Source organism: Garra rufa, chromosome 2, assembly GCF_049309525.1.
Source record: "Garra rufa chromosome 2, GarRuf1.0, whole genome shotgun sequence".
Classification (NCBI taxonomy): domain Eukaryota; kingdom Metazoa; phylum Chordata; class Actinopteri; order Cypriniformes; family Cyprinidae; genus Garra; species Garra rufa.
Window position 1 is genome coordinate 19,781,217 of NC_133362.1, and position 22,233 is coordinate 19,803,449.

At 34.4% G+C, this 22,233-nt stretch overlaps 1 protein-coding gene across 1 annotated transcript; it reads left to right on the forward strand.

The window, feature by feature from the left end:
* The first annotated feature begins 467 nt into the window (after positions 1-467).
* slc2a15a (solute carrier family 2 member 15a) lies at positions 468-18,274 on the forward strand. Its single transcript, XM_073834942.1, has 12 exons — positions 468-512; positions 1,281-1,379; positions 3,659-3,819; positions 7,025-7,149; positions 7,223-7,368; positions 8,036-8,168; positions 9,662-9,849; positions 13,226-13,336; positions 14,099-14,200; positions 14,282-14,357; positions 16,630-16,757; positions 16,953-18,274. Exons 1-12 carry the CDS (start codon positions 468-470, stop codon positions 17,205-17,207), a joined length of 1,569 nt encoding a protein of 522 aa, XP_073691043.1. The 3' UTR covers positions 17,208-18,274.
* Positions 18,275-22,233: the final 3,959 nt, after the last annotated feature.

Consider the following 22,233-nt stretch of genomic DNA (forward strand, 5'->3'; position numbering starts at 1 on the left):
CGACCGCTATTGATACACCAAACGGTTCATGAATATCGCCTTTTTGCTCTCTGTGCTGTCTCTTTTTGGATTACTCACTATTGGATTCTCCGTAGTCCCCTCATTCTAGTGACCGCAGACTTTGTAAATTCACTTAGCTAATTGATTTCACCAGGAATCACGTTGTTGACCGTCATGTGATTGTACAAGCTTGGTCTTGTTAAGAAACGCGAGCCTCGGTCGGAAGTGCAGTGCGAGAAGCGCGCGCACAGGACAGGATTGATGAGATGAGAGGCCGCTTGGCTGTCAATCATACGACGTGCTGGCTGTCAATCTGGTGTGACCACGCCCTCACGTCCGCTATGACAACACCCTCAAGTCCAAGATGAAGTTGGTAGCACAGAAAGGCGGCCAGTAGAAACTAACTAACTAAACTTAACTCATTTTATTTATCTCAAGAAGTCTTGAAGCCTATTAATAACTTGAAAATGGCCGAAGAAGTGTTAATTCTTAGTTCAGGCAAAATAACATCGGTAAGTAGCCCATTTTATTACTATTTAAATTGTGTTATAAATGTGCGTTTGCTTTGTAACTTATTTGTTTTCGTTCTAGTTGTCTTAACATTCTCAACTATTATTGATTGCCATCTACAGATCTTTAATAGTAGTTAGTTTTAAAATGATATCTCAAATTATACTTTATTTAAATGTAATTCTACTAGGTTGTTGAAGTTTGGTTGATGAAGGTTTTGCAATAACAGGTTTCAAAACGTATTGTAATATCAGTAATATTTAATGTCACATTTTTCTTTTGTAAGATATGGTGTGTAGGGAAAAAAAGAAAAGACATTAAGTTAATGTCACAAGACATTTTCTCAGCATCTTCCCTCACGTGTAGGACTACACATAAGCAACTGTATCTGACCACTTAGTGGGACAAATTAAGTTTTCCACTCATGATCTGAAGTGTAACGACCACAGAAGTCACACCATAAGAAAGCTCTTCTTTTCTGACTTAAACTATTGCTTCAACATTTTAAGATCACTAGAATAAAACAGATAGAATAGAATGTGTCCTATACATGTGCTAAACACATAGTAATAGACATACAAATGTAAACCTAATATTTATGTACTAAGCACTATTATCTACATTTTATCTATATTCTAAAATGCCATAAAGATGTTTACAGTTTCAGCCACATAATTTGAAAGAAAAAGAAACAACAGAGATAGCTTGCCACTTGCCAAAAAGGAAGGAAAATTCAGGCCATAAATATGTTCTTGTTTCTTTTTTTATAGCATCTTACCTCATCTCTGCTGGCAGTGGCTTTTCTTACCTCCTTTGGTAGCTCAATGCTGTATGGATATAACTTAGCTGTGGTCAACTCTCCTGCTAGGGTAAGAGCTTACTAAGTACCTTGATTACCAAAACTGCTCATTAAAACATGTAATCGGTAGATAACATAGTCAATATACTTTCATTCATCAAAGTTTCTTAAAAGTAGCTTCCAGTAGAGAGATGCATGTCAGACTTGAGGACAAAATAAATAAAGTGGCCTAAACAGAGGCTCTTCTGATGCAAGATCTCAGGGAATGTTGCTTTAACATGATTCTGTGCATTCTATACATTCTTGTTGTAAAAATGTGATTTCTACAAGGAATTCTGGAATATTTTAAATATGAATATAAATTAATATTTTGTGTCATATGGTACTTGCTATTTATATATTAGATTTAAATATATAATAAATAAATCCTAATTTTAACCAGAGAGCCATCCATGATGGATATGGGACACTAAGAGAAAGTTATCTTTAGACTTTCTCCAGAAACTTGGAGAAACAAAGTGTTGAAGCCTTATTTTCATTTTTTGTAGATGAGTCAGTTAGATGTTATTTGTTCATCTTGGCTTGTCAGGCATTTTGTGCTGCAGTGGTTGCCTCTAGCAGCTCTTCATGTATATAAGTAGGGACCTATTTGCCCTGCCCCATTAGCCTGTTAATGATGAAAATATTTAAATTTTCCTGTCTGGTCTCCTGACTGGCTGTTATATACCCTACTTAAGTGGCTTTGTTTTGTTCTGTTTTTCTTGGAACATCATGTGCTAATGAAGAGGATTCAAACATAGAAATCCAAAAATCCTAACTTGAAATGGTTGCTTGCTTGCTTTTTTTTTTTTTAGCAAAAGCTCAATCAATATTTTCAATAGTCACATTTTTTGTAAACTCAGTTTTAATTCAGTTTAATCTATTGTTGAGTAAATTGAAAGAATATGTTAAGAGTTTTCCTAAGTTTATTAAATGATACAGTAGTGTTCGAGCTTAAATTTAGAATAGAAAGGAAAAGGTACATAATTAAAATCCAGGCAGTTGAGAGAGTGAGTTGCATAAAAAGATGAGCTTATCACGAGACAGAGGCATGCAAGTCCATGTTGATAGGTGTGTTTAACTGAATCTTTGAGAATATAAAACTTAATTTAAAAAAAGTAAGTTGTAGAAATTAGGAATGGCTGTTCATGATGCCTTTCTTTGTGTACATGAATTGAATCTGACAGCACTACACTACCAGTCAAAAGTTTTTAAACAGTAAGATTTTTTATGTTTTTAAAGAATTTATTTGATTCAAAATACAGCAAAAACAGTAATATTGTGAATTATTTTTAATATTTAAAGTAACTGCTTTCTATTTGAATACATTTTAAAATGTAATTTTTTTCCTGTGATTACAGCTACATTTTTTGCAACTTCAGTTTTCAGTGTCACAAGATCCTTCAGAGATCATTCTAATATGCTGATTTGCTGTTTAAGAAACATTTATTATTAATATTATTATTATCAATATTGAAAACAGTTGATTAATTTTTTTCAGGATTCTTTGATGAATAGAAGAATCCAAAGATCAGCATTTATCTGAAATAAAAAGCTTTTGTAACATTATACACAGCATTCAAAAGCTTGGAGTCAGTATCATTTTTTGGGGGGATAATAAATTATAGAAATGAATACTTTTATTTAGCAAGGATGTCTAAATTGATCAAAAGTGATTATGAAAACATTTATAATGTTACAAAAGAGCAGATGCTTTTCAAATGCTGTTCATCTGAACTTTCTATTCATCAAAGAAACTTAAAAAAAATGTTTTTAACATAATAAAAATAATAGCTGTTTTCAGCATAATAATAAATAATAATAATTTTTTTGTTCAGCAAATAAGAACATTAGAATGATTTGTGAAGGATCATATCACTAGAGTAATGATGCTAAAAATTAAAAAAAATAAATCACAGGAATAAATTACATTTTAAAATATAATCAAATAGAAAACAGTTACCATAAATAATAAAAAATATTTTAAAATTTGACAGTTTTTGCTGTACTTTGGATCAAATAAATGCAGGCTTGGTGAGCAGAAGAGACTTCTTTTAAAAATCTTACTGTTCAAAAACTTTTGACTGGTAAAGTATATGTGTTAAATACAAAAAAGAAGGTTTTAAGGAATAGTTCACCCACAAATAAAATAATCCTCATTTCATTCCAATTCTCTATGACTTAAATTTTTAGGGCGATAAAGTTGGAACAGTTTTTTTCAGCAAGGGTAACAGTATTTTGGGTGAGCTATTCACTTTAATTTCTCTTTTCTCTCTGTCTCTCCATTTCCCTGTCAATCGTCAATCACAGTACATTAAAGACTTCTATAACCATACCGTGGTGAGTCGCAATGGAACTGGACTAAATGAGGAGGCCCTGACGCTAATGTATTCACTCACCGTTTCTGTGTTTGCAATCGGAGGCCTGATCGGCTCTTTGATGGTGGGCACTCTGGTCACTAGATTTGGAAGGTAAGTCAGGAGGAGACCCATAACATCTGGCATGGTGTGGTCACTCTGCCAGGAATTCCTCTGAGTGTCAAGGCCACCGAGGTAGATTCTTCCTCATCTGTCACCTCACCTGACCTCTCTGACCGCACTGAACGACTTTGCCTTTGCCTTGTAAATGGCCTTGTTTGCACTCTGAAAAGAGGAGACATTTTGTTCTGTCCAGTTAGTTCCAATCGTCTTTGTTTCTGATTAGTTCAAACAGAAGTAAAAATACTATAATTTATTCACCTTCATGTGGTTCCAAAGCTGAATTACTTTCTGTTTTCTATGGAACACTATAGAATAAATTTTATATAAGGCACTGATTATGTTTTTTCATGCAATTACTATGAATAGATAATAGAGCTTTCAAGCTTCAAGAACAAGGCAAAACTTAGTGAAAGTGCCATAAAAGTGGTCTGTTTGACTTACATCAAAATTAGGGGTCAACCGATTATCGGTGCGTTTCCCAAAACCAACTATGGTTGCATATTCCGTCATTACCAATAGAGTTCAATGGAACTAACTACCATAGTTAGCTAACGATGCTTTTAAGAAATGCAATAATCGGCGCATATATTAAGCATTTTTATGGTTATCGGTATCAGTTTTTAGGGCGATAAAGTTTCAAAACCGATTTGCAGATAAATTTTTTGTCAGAGCCCTTGTTATTCTTAATTTTGATGTTAATTTTCATTTTTATGTCAGACATATATGTGAGCCTGGACAACAAAACTAGGCTTAAGTAGCACAGGTATATTTGTAGTAATAGCCAAAAATACATTAAATAGGTCAAAATGATCGATTTTATGTCAAAAAATCACTAGGATATTAAATAAAGATCATGTTTCATTAAGATATTTTGTAAATGTCCAATCATAAATATATCAAAACTAAATTTTTGAATAGTAATATGCATTGCTAACTTCATCTGGACAAATTTAAAGGCGATTTTCTCAATATTTTGATTTTTAAAAGCTTATTTATTCAGCTTTCAGATGATGTATAAATCTCAATTTCCAAAAATTGAGCCTTATGACTGGTTTAGTGGTCCAGGGTCACATATATCAGTTTAAAATACCGGTTATTGGTCTTCTTGAGCTGTAATAATCAGCATCGTCCCTGAAAAACACATATCGCTCGACCTCTAATTGAAATAATCTGAAGCCATAAGATAGCTTTATTATATGGATCACTTTTCAGGGCTCTAGACTAACTTTTTGCACTGGTTTTCTTAGGTGCACCAGCACAAAAGTTAGGTGCACCCAAATTTTCAACCGCATCACATTCAACACCGCAGTTTTACAAGTTCACTTTTTTTTACTTTTTTATTTGATTTATTTTTTAATCCCTGTCCATATAGGCAATATTGACTTGTAAATTATTAACTAACAATCTGGTCAATATAAAGTTCTTTATTTGAAGCATATTTTTTTTCCCCAGTACTTTACCCTACTTTGTGTAATAACGAAAACATTTCAGTGAAAAAATAAGGACAAAACTCTCTATTTTAACATTTTGAACAATAGGGCTCTACAATTGTTTTTTTATTTTATTTTATTTTTTTTAATTCTTGTTTTAATTTTTCTCATAATCAAATGAAAGCATAAACATGTATTTATTTTTAATCAAATGAAAAATAAACCTTTTTAATTTTTGGCAAACATATATATGATTTATAAATAGGAATATATAAACACCTACATTATACTGTACAAAAGTAATACAGGACTAATATTGTTCTGTTTCATGTTAAACCGTACTCTTATTTTGACAGGTTGCCGTGAAGTTTCTGTGTGTACAGTATGATATGATGCTTTCTCAAATGAAACGGTAAAAGTGACACAGTAGGTTTGGAGATTGAGTTTATCTGTTCATGTGAGATGCAAATGCCAAAAATTAGCGGGAGCGTCACGCGTGCTTCAGTAGCCTATACCGCGTGTAATTAAAAAAAAATACACGTCTCCACCATTAATACATAGAGGCAAACGGAACATGCAGGATTCATTTTAAACGGTCTTTTTGCCTTTCAGTTTTCATAGACACTAGTCCATATCGCGATTTGAATTAAGTGACAGACCAACTTTTGATTTATCAATCCAGAAATCAACGTATTACGTGGCATTCCGCGCCATAGTAAATTCGGTTTTTATGAATGGAGTCCGCGATCCAGTCCGTGTTTTTGCGGAGGAGGCATTGTAAACGCTTGACAATGTAGAGACAGCCTGACTGCATCACATGCATTTTCAAACGTACACACACGTACAGGAATATCTGGACCACGGCCAATCAGAGGGGGGGCGGGATCCGTCCTTCATCTCTGATTGGTTTAGACCACGATATGGGTCTAATGTGTGTCTGTTGTTGAGCAACAGGGAGACTTTAAGAGTGACGGAGTTTCATTTTTTTTCCCCTCGAACGGCTGGTCGCACCGGTGCAACCTTTGATTTTTTTTAGTCGCACCATTGAGAAATTAGGTCGCACATGCGACCAAATTGGTCGCACTCTAGAGCCCTGCTTTTATAATACTTTATTAATGTTTTGTGTCTTTTTTGTCTGCCTGCATTATTTGTAATTGCTTGGAAAAGAGCAAGTAGTACATTATTCAAAATTCCTCCTTTAAAAAGAGAAGTCATACCGGTTTGGAACAACATGAGGATGAGTAAATAAAGACAATAAAAACATTTAAAATGGCCAAAGTCATAATGTTTATAGCTGTGGTAGAATGTTATTGTATAGAAACCAACCTGTTCAATTAATCACTTTGTGCATTTCCTACACTTGTATTTTGTACTCTCCAAGGACACTGGAAGTATGCCTGTCTAGTCTGTTCTGAGTGTCTATGAGTGGCGCCACAAGATTTGACTGCAGACATTTAAATGCAAATGAAAGACGATGATTCATGACCCTATTTATTGTTCTAATCAATTTCAGTCCAGCAAAATGTTTTATAGCAGTAAGGTGATCATAACGCAGAACACGGTGCAGCCGTCTGTAAATCAGGGGGAAAGTTTACAACTTGATAGAACTAATCAAGGAATGCAGCTATTTCACCCAGCAGCACTGTCATGGAACATCAGTTATCTGGTTTTGATAGTTAAACTCCCAGGTGGCCGGCTATTGAGCATGACTGTCCTAGCTTAATGAGCAGTGCCAAAGCAGAACTTCACAGTGTTTGCTTTTGCAGGAAAGGAACAGTGGTCAACTCCACTGTACTGGTCTTCTTAGCCGGATCTCTCATGGGGTTCAGCAGGATCTGCGGTTCACCTGAAATGGTCATTGTTGGTCGGTTTATAACAGGAATACATTCAGGTATGTCCTAACTAAATATAAGCAGGTATAGCAAAGTAAGACATGAATGGACTCTGACATGTTTCTCTTCCAGGTATCTCTCTCAGCGTGGTGCCCATGTACCTGGGAGAGATCGCTCCTAAAAACCTGAGAGGCTTCCTGGGGCTCATGCCCAGCATTTTCATTTGTGCTGGGGTTTTCTCAGCTCAAGTTTTGGGCCTGCATGAACTTTTGGGAAAGGTACAACAAGGATCTAAAGGATTAGTGCAAAAATTTCCTGAAAATTTACTCTCCCCTATGTCATCCTGGATGTTCATGTCTTTCTTCCTTCAGTCGAAAAGAAATTAAGGTTTTTGAGGAAAACATTCCAGGATTTTTCTCCATATAGTGGACTTCAATGGGGACCAACAGGTTGAAAGTCCAAATTGCAGTTTCAGTGCAGCTTCAAAGGCCTCTACATGACCCCAGCCGAGGAATAAGGGTCTCATCTAGCGAAACGATCTGTTCTTTTCTAAAAACACAAATGAAAATGTATATATAAATGTATATATTTTAACTACAAATGCTCATCTTGCACTAGCTCGACCTCATGCATTAAGTAATCATGCACACTTGACGTAGTTAGAAGTACCAAACCAGTGTTTACAAATCAAACGGACAACGAAAGTCAAACTCCCTTACAAAAAAAGGTGAAAAACAATGTCTGGCAATTTTGAAGTTGGAGGAGATAATGAAAGACATGAACATCTTGGAAGACATAGGGGAGATTTTTTAATTATCAGGAAATTTTTATATTGAAACTCTGTGAACTAATCCTTCAACATCAATGATCCATTTATCACTCTTGTAATAGTTATGAAATAGAGTTCAATATTTTGAATAAAATTTTGTTTGTTTTGTTTGACAGGAGGAGCACTGGCCCCTGTTTCTGTCTCTTGTGGTTGTCCCCACCTTTATCCAGCTGATGCTCTTACCTTGGTTTCCAGAAAGCCCACGCTACCTGTTAATTGAGAAGCACAATGTCCATGCCACTATCACTGGTGAGAGAAATGCTTTTTATTTAGAATTTGAACCACTTTACACATGTTTCTGAAACCATCCAAACATCAGATCTACCCTGTGTTTTTTTCATATTACAGTTTATGTTTATAGATAATCTGTAACCCTTTAGTATAGTGACCAATTCACACTATTAACTAGTTGCTTATTAGAATGCCTAAATTTAACATTTTGGCTGTTTATTAGTATGTATAAAGCACATATTCTTCATGACTGTATTCTACAATTCTACCTAAACTTAACTGCCTTACTATTAAGTAGCAAATTAAGAGTTTATTGAGGCAAAAGTCATAGTTAAAGGTTGGTTAATAGCAAGGATTGGACCAGATCACCTTAATAATTCATATTTTTGTCTTGATTGTAAGTAAAATGATTTATAAATTTCCTTAAAAAGAATATTTTTTAACACATCAGCAGTTGCTTTCATTTTAAGCATAAATGAAAAAAATATTGTGATGATACATTAATTAAATAAGATTTTACTTAAAAAAGAGATAAAAAAACAACTAATGGGATGAAATAAACGTAATTCAGCATATTCTCTGATAGGCTTTTATTTGTATTAGTAAAGTGACCCTGGACCACAAAACCAGTCGTAAGTAGCACGGGTTTATTTGTAGCAATAGTCAACAATACATTCTATGGGTCAAAATTATAATTTTTTCTTTTTAATGCCAAAAATCAGGATTATTAAGTAAAGATCATATTCCATAAAGATATTCTGTAAATATATCAAAACTTAATTTCTGATTAGTAATATGCATTGCTAAGAACTTCATTTGGACAACTTTAAAAACTTTTTTGATTTTTTTGTGCACCCTCAGATTCCCGATTTTCAAATAGTTGTATCTCGGCCAAATATTGTCCTATCCTAACAAACCATACATCAATGGAAAGCATTATTCAGCTTTCAGATTATGTATAAATCTCAATTTAAAACAGTTGACCCTTATGACTGGTTTTGTGGTCCAGGGTCACATTTAAGTTTATGAATAATTAGATATTTTTACTAGAAAACAAGACAAATTTATTGTTTTAAAAAATATTGTTTTTCTGTATTGATTATGTTATATTTTTTGTTTTAGTTAGTTCATTGGTCATGCTTGAGTTAGGTATGAGGTGATTGTATTGGTGGGATATGGCAAAGTGATTAAAAAAGGCAGCTCATTTTAAAACTTTATCAGCTGATCCCATGATATCCACCTTTTTCTGAACGCGGTGCTTTACGGTGCTTTACATTTCCGGTCTCTGGTGTTTCTAGTCAAATTTATAATCATTTTTATATTTAGTTATATTGAAAAAGTTTCAATTCAGTCATTCTTTTTAACCCCGTTTTAACATGGATTTCTATGGAGAGAGAAAAGGCACCCAAATGGAAGTTAGAATCCATCATGGTGCCTCTCATTGGTTACTCAGGGAAAAAGTGGATAGATGAACATTAAATCAATAGTTTGTGTTCTCTTTGTTGGTGCAGCCTTGAAATGGTACAGAGCCAAATGTAACATCCAGGCAGAGATAGAGGAGATGCAAGAGGAGCAACGCTCTCTGTCCTCAGTGGAGACTGTGTCTGTCTGGCAACTGTTACTGGACCACACTGTTCGCTGGCAGGTCCTATCTGTGGTGGTCATTAATATTGGAATGCAGCTGTCTGGCATTGATGCGGTAAGTTTAACATACAGATCTGACTATACTGAATGATTTTAAATTTGGGTTTTGAGTTCTTTGTAATGAGAAGGTAATGATATGAACACTGTGAACAGTGATGAGATCTGGATATGGTGAGTATTTATTCTCTAAACCCTCACAAGATTTCTTCCAACATCAAATAAACAGCAGGTAACCAATGTGAGTTCAACCTGCATAGCAGAGCGGTGGCTATGTGCCTGTCATTTAGTTATTCTTCAGAAAGCGTATTACCTTCTTGAAACAGTTTTGTTTAACTTCAGCTTAATTATTCAGATGATTAAGAGGACAGAGCTGACAGAAACCTCACTTTTTATCCATCAGAGCTTAACAAATTACAATCCTTTTTTTTGTTTATGCAATCTCATTTGCACAACCCTGCTATAGTGATAAATAAAGGCTATTATTCAAGCAAATTAGATGTATTTTTTAATTGTTACATCGTTAAGATGGTGATTATGGTGATTTGGCAGACCTTATTTTGATCTATAAACACTCCCCTTTAAATTAGAACTAACAATTTAACAATTAGCTTGTGATTCCAGAAAAAGATATAGATTTTTTTTCCTGAGGGGTAGTTTGATGGTAGTGTTGAAGTTAGACCTGTCATCTGACACCATCTCTTAAAACTATTATGGCATCTGTGGTATGTAGTTTTTAACAGTATAACATGCTGTAGATTCATTAGTTTTTTTTCTATAGAAATGTCTTTGATAAAGTGTATTATTGTTTTGAAATGTTGTTTGGTGGCAGGCTAATTCTTCATGTAATAATGAGGGTAAAGCCCGATAGAGAGCTCATTACAAGGCCCACACGGAATCTGCGTGCCCAGAGCTCAGCAGAATCCAAACAGCCATCATTTGCAAAGTTCTACATATTCCCCACTCCTTGCTTGTTGTTCATTTAATCATCCATTTGATGTTGGCTAATATGACAATGCTTTGTTACTAAAAACTCTCTGCAGTACTCTCAGCTCTGTTTACCATTACATTCTGCAGAATTTCATAAATTTATGCCACAAAATGAGGAAAAAAGTCTGCAGATTCCATTTAGAGTTTGTCAAATCGCAATTTCTATTTCTGTCATGTCTTTATCCTGTCTAATTTCCACAACCAACAACAAAACAATAAATAAAAGCTATTATCTCAGTGGTGATTCATCAATTTAATTCATTTACAGCCACTGACATTTATTCAACTAATTCTGAAACCAAAAAAATATTGAGCATCTCATTTCTTTTCTATAAAATTTGAGGGGTGCCAGAACATGACAATGTTTATGACTTGCATCATTGAGTTGGCTTTTACAGAAATTTTTAATCAAATAAAAAAAAAAATTTACTCACTGGACAAAAAAACAGCATTTCGTTACAGTCGTATCTGGCTTTTCAACATCTTAAAAAACTTTACCTAGGGATAGTTCATCCAAAAATTAAATTTCAGTCATTAATTACTTACTTTTTATGTCATTACAAACCCGTAAGCCCTTCGTTCATCTTCAGAGCACAAATTTAGTTATTTTTGATGAAATCCGAGAGCTTTCTGACCCTGCATAGATGGCAACGCAACTACCACGTTCAAGGCCCAGAAAGGACATCGTTAAAATAGTCCATGTGACATCAGTGGTTCAACCTTAATTTTTTTGAAGCTACAAATATTTTTGTGCAGAAAGAAAACTAAAATAACGACTTTATTCAATGATTTCTTCTCTGCCATGTCAGTTGTGGTACTCTAGTGAATGCGCATTGAAGACCAACATGGAAGAGAGGAAATTGTTGAATAAAGTCATTTTTTGTTTTCTTCGTGCACAAACAGTATTTTCGTAGCTTCATAACATTATGGTTAAACCACTGATGTCACATGGACTGCTTTAACGATGTCCTTTCTACTTTTCTGGCCTTGAATGTGTCAGTTGCATTTCTGTCAATGCAGGGTCAGAAAGCTCTTGGATATCATCAAAAATAAGTTCACTTCCAGAACAAAAATTTACAGATAATGTACTCACCCCCTTGTCATCCAAGATGTTCATGTCTTCCTTTCTTCAGTCGTGAAGAAATTATGTTTTCTGAAGAAATCATTTCAGGATTTTTCTCCATATAGTGGGCTTCTATGTTGCCTCGAGTTTGAACTTCCAAAATGCAGTTTAAATGCAGCTTCAAACGATCCCAAATGTGGTTGTAAACGATCCCAGTCGATGAATAAAGGTGTTATCTAGCGAAACAATCTGCAATTTTCTGCCATGCGCATGTATACTCTGTGCAGTTAGGGCATATCAAATCATCTTGTCTAGCTCTGGCCTGAACTCTGTGATTTCCGGTTGAAGACAGTTAGGGTATTTCAAAAACTCCCATCTAATTTTCTCCTCCAACTTCAAAATTGTCCCACATCGCTGCAGAAGTACCAACCCAGTATTTACAAAGTAAACGTGCAAAGAAGATCAAACGCCCTTTACAAAAAAAGGTAAAACAGCCATGTAGGACGATTTTGAAGTTGGAGGAGAAAATGAAATGGGGGTTTTTCGACATACCCTAACTGTCTTGAACGGGACTGCACAGAATACGCATGCACATGGCAGAGCTAGACAAAACGAGAATTTGAGGTTTAACAGTATATACTTTTTTTTTTTTTTAGAAAATGGCCGATAGTTTCGCTAGACATTTATTCCTTGGCTGGGATTGTTTAGACCCCTTTGAAGCTGCATTTAAACAGCATTTTGGAAGTTCAAACTCGTGGGCACCATAGAAGTCCACTATATGGAGATAATTCTTTAAACGTTTTCCCCAGAAAACATAATTTCTTTATGACTGAAAAAAGAAAGACATGAACATCTTGGATGACAATGGGGTGAGTACATTGCTCTAGAAGTAAAATCCTCCTTTAATAACAGAATTTTCATTTTTGGATGAACTATCCTTTTAATTCCCCAAATCCTAGATACATCTTGTCAAAGTACCTGGACTGCTGATGTCAAATCCAAGTAGGACTATCCATGTTTGCCCTGTGGGGTTTTGATATCAAATTTGAATATTAAATGACATTGACTGTAGGGCCCTTAGGTGGCAGGTGACCCTGTGAGCGTCTGTGTGTGTGTATTCAGTGTAAATGGGGCTGACAGGTGGTGAGTCTTGGCTGACTTCAGCATGAGCAGCAGGAGAGAGGCAGGCCGTGTGTGTCCTCTACAGTCCCAGCAGCTCTCAAACCGTCTGTGTTCTCTCTGATTACCCCCCTGCCTAACCTCACACACAGCCCTACAGCTCTCAAATTGAATCTGAAGTGTTGTACGCCGTAACCGCTCGTAGTCACGATATGCCACCTGTACATGCCAAAATCACTATCCTTTCGCTCTTCCCCCCCAGATCTGGTTTTACACCAACAACATCTTCGAAAATGCAGGAATCCCGGCTCCTGAGATACAATACACGACTGTAGGAACAGGAGCTATAGAGATCATCGCAGGCCTCATAGGGGTGAGTTTTCATATGCTTCCAATGTGAAAATTGTCTGTTTCAATTATTGATAGTGGTAAAAGACTAACTGACAGGGTTATAGAGTGACTCGAAATAGTTTATTAGACATCACTTGGTCTATTACTTCACTAGAAGTGCTATGTTTGAGAAAGAACGTGTGTTCATATCTCAATCATTTTCATTTAGCTTTGCCCTCAATCTTTCCCAGCTCACGTTGTGTATTTTTCTGCTGTGACACACATAAAAATCACTGCATAAGATGAGCGTTAGAGAGACTGATGTGTCTTGTTTTTGCTGCCTCCTTTCTTGGGTCACATCTCAGAGCTGTAATGAAGGCCAGATACAGTCTCTCTCTCTCCCAGTTGCGTCGCTTAGCCGGGATTTAGTGATGCACCAGCAGCAACCGGAGAGAAAGAGGCACGCTGTTAGTCAGAAGAACTCATTGCTGTCAGTGTCAATTGGCCCTCACTCGGGAGGCGAATGGCACACGAGAGGAAGGCTAGAGATTGGTTATAAAATTACAGCTATTCATTCTTATGTCAGCTTCACCCGCCTTTAAGTCAACAGTGCACAGCTTTAGCGCTCAATTTTAGCAGCACTTAATGAAAAAACAAGGTTCCACTTTATGTTTCCGTGACATTTGCTTTCAGAAAAGCACAGAAAGTCTTCCTTTCAAGACACCGGTTACTAATTAATCCGATCAAGACAAAAAGGATGTGCCCATTGTGAAAATCCACATTGCATCTCTTGTTTTTCATTCAGTGTTTCACCATTGAGCGTCTTGGGCGAAGGCCATTGATAATTGGAGGTTTTGGTGTCATGGGAATGTGTTGTGCTGGGATAACACTGTCTCTCATTCTTCAAGTAAGTGAAATATCATTAATAAAGTGAGAAATACTTCAATCGAGCTTAAATTTTGACCTTTTGCAACTATTATCTTTTCAGACACATGTGCCTTTCATGAAATATGTGAGTGTGGGGTGTGTGGTTGGGATCATTGCTGGATTCTGCATCGGTCCGGGTGAGTGCTTTGTGTCTGTCACTCTTTTAACTTCTCTTAATCTGTGTTAAAATTATCTACATGGCTGCATCACTTTTTAGACATGCTCAGGTACATTCAGTAGAGCATTGCTTCAATTGGATGAGTAGTTGTCTGCTCTTTGACCCTGAAGTCCCAGATGACGCCTTCAAAGTGAAATAGCGACACCTGGGGGTAGAATTTTGAAAAGCAAGCCCAACTGCAGTTCAGTACAGACCTTAGTATTTATTTGAGCAATAGGTTTTTGTCATATATGTGACCCTCCACCACAAAACCAGTCATAAGTAGCACAGGTGTACAGTATTTGTAGCAATAGCCAAAAATACATTGTATGGGTCAAAATGATCTATTTTTCTTTTATGCCACAAATCATTAGGATGTTCCATGAAAATATTTAGTAACTTTCCTACTGTAAATATATATCAAAACTTAATTTTTGATTAGTAATATGCATTTTTAAAAACTTTGGACAATTTTAAAGATGATTTTCTCAATATTTAGATTTTTTGGCAACCTCAAGTTCCAGATTTTCAAATAGTTAAAAAAATTGACAGTCATAAAGGTAAATTTTTTGACATGTAAAAGATTTATACGTCATCTGAAAGCTGAAATAAATAATCAGTAAGCTTTCCATTGATGTATGGTTTGTTAGGATAGGACAATAATTGGTTAAGATACAACTATTTAAAAATCTGGAATCTAAGGGTTCAAAAAAATCTAAATATTGAGAAAATTTTAAAGTTGTCCAAATGAAGTTCTTAGCAATGCATATTCCTAATCAAAAATTACGTTTTTATATATTTACGGTAGGAAATTTACAAAATAGCTTAATGGAACATGATCTTTACTTAATATCCTAATGATTTTTGGCATAAAATAAAAATTTTGACCTATAATGTATTTTTGACTATTGCTACAAATAAACCTGTGCTAAGACTAAGGTTTTGTGGTCCAGGGTCACATATATGTATTTTAAAATTACATTATATGTAATATAATTATATTTCATTTGTTCAGAGTAGTGTCTTTCAAGACTTTCAGAAATAGTTATATATATTTTAGAACATTTATTATTTTTATAATTATTTAAAAATACAAAATTATTTATTTTTAGGATAGACCAGTCTTATTTAATATTTAGCATTTAAAAAAATAATGGGATTAATCTATCCTTGCGGTTTTTACATTATATTTTATATTTTATTTCATAACTTGTTTTATTTATCTCATTTATTTCAAAATGTAAAAAACAACAACATTAACTTAGATATTTTATAATAATTTAACCATTTTTTTCCTGTGAGCACACAATCAGAAGCTACATTGTACTAATACAGATTTATGAGTTGATTAGTTTACAAAATATGATTGTGAACCACAGTTTTTATAATGAAATATCTGGTCATTCTTAGACAGGACAGAAAACAGGATACAGATGTCTAATTAAATGCATCTTGACTAAATTACATTAAATTAATATAGTGATAAATTGTGCTGTTGATATAGATATTGGCATTTTAAAGAGTTTCAAAAATCAAAGTATGAAAGTTAAAGTGTGTACTTCCCTCTATTAGTGCTGCATGAGCATTAGACTCATAGTTTATGCGCACAATAAGAGCAGAGAGGAGTAGCTCTGCTACAGTGATGAATGAGACTACAAGTGCTTTACTGAGTTGATGCATTATCCAACCCAACTCCAAAATCTATAATTCATTCTCAGGCCCCAGTCTCAATCGGTGTAATTACGTCTTTAATTAGGATTTTTTATGGCTCATTGTTCATAAACAATGATGAATATGGCTTTTTAAGACAAAATCCTGCATGAACAATGAATTACAAGCAGAGTTCCTTATCAATTTAACTGCAGCACGCCTCCTGCTGCAATTATCACGCACAAATAATGAAGCCATCGCTTGGCTTGTTCCTGAATTCATTACATTTGAAATAACACCTTGTGCCTCCTTATTTTTCACTTGTAACCAAAAGGGATTAGAACTTAAGCAGTGGAACAATCTCTGCTTCCTGCATATTGAGATAACGAGCTCTTCATAAAGCTACTTTATTATCCTCCCTCCAAGAACTGTTGCACTACAGAAGAGCAATGCAGACATGCATGTGCAGAAAATGCATTCATAATATGCACTTTTATTAGGCTAAAGAAATATGACCACTCGAGGTTTCACAGCACTTATTCTCTGAGATATAGGCAGGTAATTAAACCGGAAAAATAAACATGATGTGTTTTGTTTTGTAGCGGGCGTTCCGTTCCTGATCACAGCTGAGCTTTTCAAGCAATCTCATCGTCCTGCCGCATACACTGTGGGAGGATCTCTAAACTGGATGTCGAACTTCACCATCGGCTTTATCTTTCCATTCCTTCAGGTATCCATTTAATACAGTTAAAGCCAAAGATACATCGAGTATAATCGGAAAAGGGGTTTCCAGGATTGCGGTCGCCCCGTGCGTTGAAAGCATTTCTCAAAGTCAATCATTGTGAAATCCAATCATCTTCATTTAATTCAGCTCTTTTAAAAAGGAATAACTTAGTTTGCGTTCCATCCTATTTCTCTGCTGCAGATGTCTGCTGGGTCCTACTGCTATCTGGTGTTCTGTGCCGTTTGCCTGTCAGTGGCCATCTACGTGTACTTCGTTATTCCGGAAACTAAAAATAAGACCTTTGTAGAGATTAGTCAAATGTTTGCTACAAAAGAGGCGGTGGAAGAGAGCCAGGCCCTCACTCACCCGGACCAGCTCAAACTGAAAAAGATGAACGGATACGGCTCACTTGAAAATGGTTCACTTGAATTCGACAGCTCTTCTTCTTGTCCTTAAACTAAGAAGAACAGCAAAAATGTGATCAGTTATCATCCATGCATTAAAGGCATGACTGACCTTGACAGGCACAATTAAGCAGCAGTGGGTTCAGACTAACAAAAGTTAGTTTCTCCTTAAAGAGATAGTTCACCCAAAAATGAAAATTCTGTCATTAAGTACTCATCCTGATGTCTTTCCAAACCTGTAAGACCTGTTCATCTTTAAAACACAAATTAAGATATTTTTGATGAAATCCAAGAGCTTTCTGACCCAGAAAGGTAGTAAGGACATCATTAAAATAGTCAATGTCACATCAGCGGTTCAACCGTAATTTTATGCAGCTACGAGAATACTTTTTGTGCGCAAAGAAAACTATTTCTTCTCTTCCGTGTCAGTCTTCGACGCATGTTGACGAGTATCACAATGCATTTTTGGGTTAACTGTCACTTTAATAACAAAACATGAGCTGAAATTAGTTTTCATTTAGTTTTGTAATGATGCTTAAACATCCAGAGCATTTGTATGCAAGAACAGTGCCATATACATGTGTTTCCACCTGTATATTGTTATTGAGAAATTACTGTTTTTTTTTTCACTATTTATCATGTTTGTGTTATAAACAAAAGTTCTTCATGTATATAGACCTTATGCATATTTTTATCATTATGAGAGTATATATATAGTTGCGGTCATCTCTTCCAGTGTTAAATGGTATCGGATCATTTAGTACACTCAGGTGCTAATGTATTACCTTATCAGAGACTTTAAATAGGCTGAGATCGAACTTTGTATTTTAAACATTCCTTTGTTTTTTGTTTCAGAAATGATGTTTTGCTTATAAACAATGCTACAGCTGTAAATTTGTATTAGTACACTACCAGTCAAAAGTTTTTGAACAGTAAGATTTGTAATGTTTTTTTAAAAAATGTCTCTTCTGCTCACCAGTACAGCATCTTTCTAAATCTAAAAACAGCAAAAGCAAGTCACATTGTGAAAATATTTTTATTATTTAAAATAGCTGATTTCTATTTGAATATATTTTAAAATGTAATTTATTCCTGTGAACAAAGCTAAATTTTCAGCATCATTACTTCAGTCTTCAGTGTCACATGATTCTTCAGAAATCATTCTAATATGCTGATTTCTTGTTCAAGATTTTTTTTTTATCATTGTTAATATCAATATTTAAAACAGTTGAGTACATTTTTCTTCAGGATTCTAGTCTGATGACTAGAAAGATCCAAAGATCAGCATTTATCTGAAATAAAAAGCTTTTTGGGGGGGGGGGATTATCGCTGTTTTCAACGATAATCATTATTAGAATGACTTCTGAAGGATCATGTGAATGGAGAAATTATGCTAAAAAATCAGCTTTGAAATCACAGGAATAAATTACATTTTCAAATATATTAAAATAGAAAACACTTCTTTAAATTAGTACAAATATTTCTCTTAGTTTTACTGTTTTTGCTGTACTTTGGATCAAATAAATGCAGGCTTGGTGAGCAGAAGACACTTTAAAAACATTAAATATCTTAGTGTTCAAAAACTTTTGACTGGTAGTGTACATAATATACACTGCCATTCAAAAGTTTGAGGTTTATACTCATTTTAAGAAAGTAATACTTTTATTCAACAAGGATGCGTTAAAGACATTTAGAATGTTACAAAAGGTCTCTATTTTAAATAAATTCTGTTCATTTGAATGTTTCATCAATCAAAATATCTTGAAAAATTACAAAAACATTAAGCAGCACAACTGTTTTCAACGTTGATAATAAAACGTTACTTGAGCACTAAATCAGCATATTAGAATAGTTTCTGAATGCTCATGTGACACTAAAACTGGAGTAATGACAACTGAAAATTTAGCTTTGCTAAAAAAAAGGTAAATAATTTTAATATTATACATTTTTTCTGATTTCACAGTAATTTAAATCAAATAAATGCAGCCTTCTTTCAAAACAAATAAAAAAATCTTACCAACCCAAAACTTTTGAATGAAAATGTATACGGTATAGGTTCAATTCATAGTATTATCTTGTATATTAACTATATATTGTATCTGACTTTATATGGATATTTATATACTTATATTTGACCTCACATGTACTAAAATTATTTTTAGAGTATTCAAACTTTCATCGCACACCAAATAAAAGAGTTTTAAATGAGCCTGTGGTAACCCATTTATTGAGAACATCATGGTGCAGAGTGAAAAAAAAGCTTACAAAGCAGGATCTGAGTACAGACTCCGTTGGTTTCTGCCAAACAGAGCCATTGCCAGTCAGAGAAGAGCTTCATTAACTCACTGAAGAGGCAGATTTAATGCTTAATTAAAGAGAAGAGTCTCTCACCTTCCCCTATGGATCCTGAACAGCGGTATGGCAATTTATATTCAGATGCACATTTGAGACGCACCTTTAATATAGTGCCCTTGAAAGGTACTGCATTACTGCATTTGAGGTATGTATCAGATTATTGAAATGTATGTATACAGAAAGCTATGTGCATGTATTGTGTTGCTTTTCCTCTGTTATCCCAGGCCTGTGCGAGTATGAATGGGTTTCTTGGGTCTATCAAGCCCCTGGGCGGTGCTCTCCATCTGTGTGAGCCTCTCCAGATCTCCCCAGAAGAGACCCACGCAGACTAATGATATCATACGGCTGCGTCTCCGCTCCAAGAAGAGAAATTGTGAGCTGAATTGTGTCTGGCTTTCTGTTTGGTCAGTCTTCAAACACCGAGCTCAAGGTCACTGGTTAAACGGGATCTCAATGGGCCGCTGTGCACAGCTGTACTCTCCCAGTTCATTTTAAGAGAAATTACAGTGCCGGCAAGGCAGCAATGTACTGAACTGCCTCATATTTCTTTTTATTCTACTTCTATTAAACACTTTTCTGCTTTTTTAATTCTTAGTCATTTTAATGTAGTATTATATTTTTAATCTATCAATCTTTCTATCAATATTTCTATCTATCTATCTATCTATCTATCTATTATTCTATTGTCTGTTCGTTCCTTCTATCTATCTGTCTGTCTATCTATCTATCGTTCTATCTATCAGTCTATCGTTCTATCTATCAGTCTATCTTTCTGTCTGTTCATCAGTTTGTTTTGTTTATCTATCGTTATGTCGTTCTATCTTTTGTTTTGTCTATCATTATATCTGTCTGTCCATGTCATTTTATCTATCTATCTATCTATCTACCGTTCTATTATTTGTTAGTTCTATCATCTATCTATCGTTCTATCTTTTTTATCGTTCTATCTGTTTATCAGTTTGGTCTGTTTATGTCGTTATGTCGTTCTATCTTTCGTTTTGTCTATCATTATATCTGTCTGTCCATGTCATTTTATCTATCTATCTATCGTTCTATTATTTGTTAGTTCTATCATCTATCTATCGTTCTATCTTTTTTATCGTTCTATTTGTTTATCAGTTTGTTCTGTTTATGTCGTTATGTCGTTCTATCTTTCGTTTTGTCTATCATTATATCTGTCTGTCCATGTCATTTTATCTATCTATCTATCTATCTATCTATCTATCTATCTATCTATCTATCTATCTATCTATCGTTCTATTATTTGTTAGTTCTATCATCTATCTATCGTTCTATCTTTTTTATCGTTCTATTTGTTTATCAGTTTGTTCTGTTTATGTCGTTATGTCTTTCTATCTTTCGTTTTGTCTGTCATATCTGTCTATCTATTGTCTCTTTGTTCATTCCTTCTATGTATCTATTATCTATTCTATCGTTTTATCCGTTCATTCGTTTATCTATCTATTTATCGTTCTATTATTTGTTAGTTCTATCAATCATCTATCTACCGGTATCTATCGTTCTCTTTTTTATCGTTCTATCTGTTCATCAGTTTGTTCTGTTTATCTGTCCTTATGTCGTTCAATCTTTCGTTTTGTCTAACTATCATTATATCTGTCTATATTTTGTCTCTTTGTTCATTCCTTCTATGTATCTATTATCTATTCTATCGTTTTATCTATCATTCATTCATTCTGTCTGTCTATCTATCTATCTATCTATCTATCTATCTATCTATCAGCTAGTTAGTTCTACCCATCTGTCTGTCTATCCATCTTTCGTCCATTCTGTCTGTCTATCTATCTATCTATCTATCTATCTATCTATCTATCTATCTGTCTATCTATCCATCATTGTATTTGTTAGTTCTATCTTTCTTTCTATCTATCTATCATTATATTTGTGAGTTTGCTCTATCTATCTATCTATCGATCTATCTATCTATCTATCTATCTATCTGTTAGCTAGTTCTATCTGTCTATCGTTTGTTCAGCCATTCTATCTATCTATCTATCTATCTATCTATCTATCTGTTAGCTAGTCAGTTCGCTCTATCTATCAATCTATCTGTTAGTTAGTTCTATCTATCGTTTGTTCAGCCATTCTATCTATCTATCATTGTATTTGTTAGTTCTATCGTTCTATCTATCTATCTATCTATCTATCTATCATTGTATTTGTAAGTTCGCTCTATCTACCTTATCTATCTATCGTTTGTTCAGCCATTCTATCTATCTATCTATCTATCTATCTATCTATCTATCTATCTGTTAGCTAGTTAGTTTTATCTATCTATCTATCTATCAGCTAGTTAGTTTTATCTATCTATCTATCTATCTATCTATCTATCTATTAGCTAGTTAGTTTTATCTATCTATCTATCTATCTATCTATCTATCTATCTATCAGCTAGTTAGATTTTATCTATCTATCTATCTATCTATCTGTTAGCTAGTTAGTTTTATCTATCTATCGTTTGTTCAGCCATTCTATCTATCTATCTATCTATCTATCTATCTATCTATCTATCTATCTATCTATCTATCTATCTGTTTTATCCGTTCATTTGTTTATCTGTCTACCTATCTATTTATTGTTATTTATTTCGTTCTGTCTATCATTCTATCTATGTCGTTCTATCTATCTATCTATGCATCTATCAATGTATCTATCATCTATTTCTCTCTCTCTCTCTCTCTCTGTCTCTCTGTATCTCTCTAGGT

What these genes read in the sequence shown, in the direction of transcription:
- slc2a15a (XM_073834942.1), top strand. Translation starts at nt 468, where the DNA reads ATGGCCGAAGAAGTGTTAATTCTTAGTTCAGGCAAAATAACATCG. An exon ending in GTTCAGGCAAAATAACATCG is followed by an intron (nt 513 to 1,280) that starts GTAAGTAGCCCA and finishes CTTTTTTTATAG; the next exon opens with CATCTTACCTCATCTCTGCT. An exon ending in TATAACAGGAATACATTCAG is followed by an intron (nt 7,150 to 7,222) that starts GTATGTCCTAAC and finishes TTTCTCTTCCAG; the next exon opens with GTATCTCTCTCAGCGTGGTG.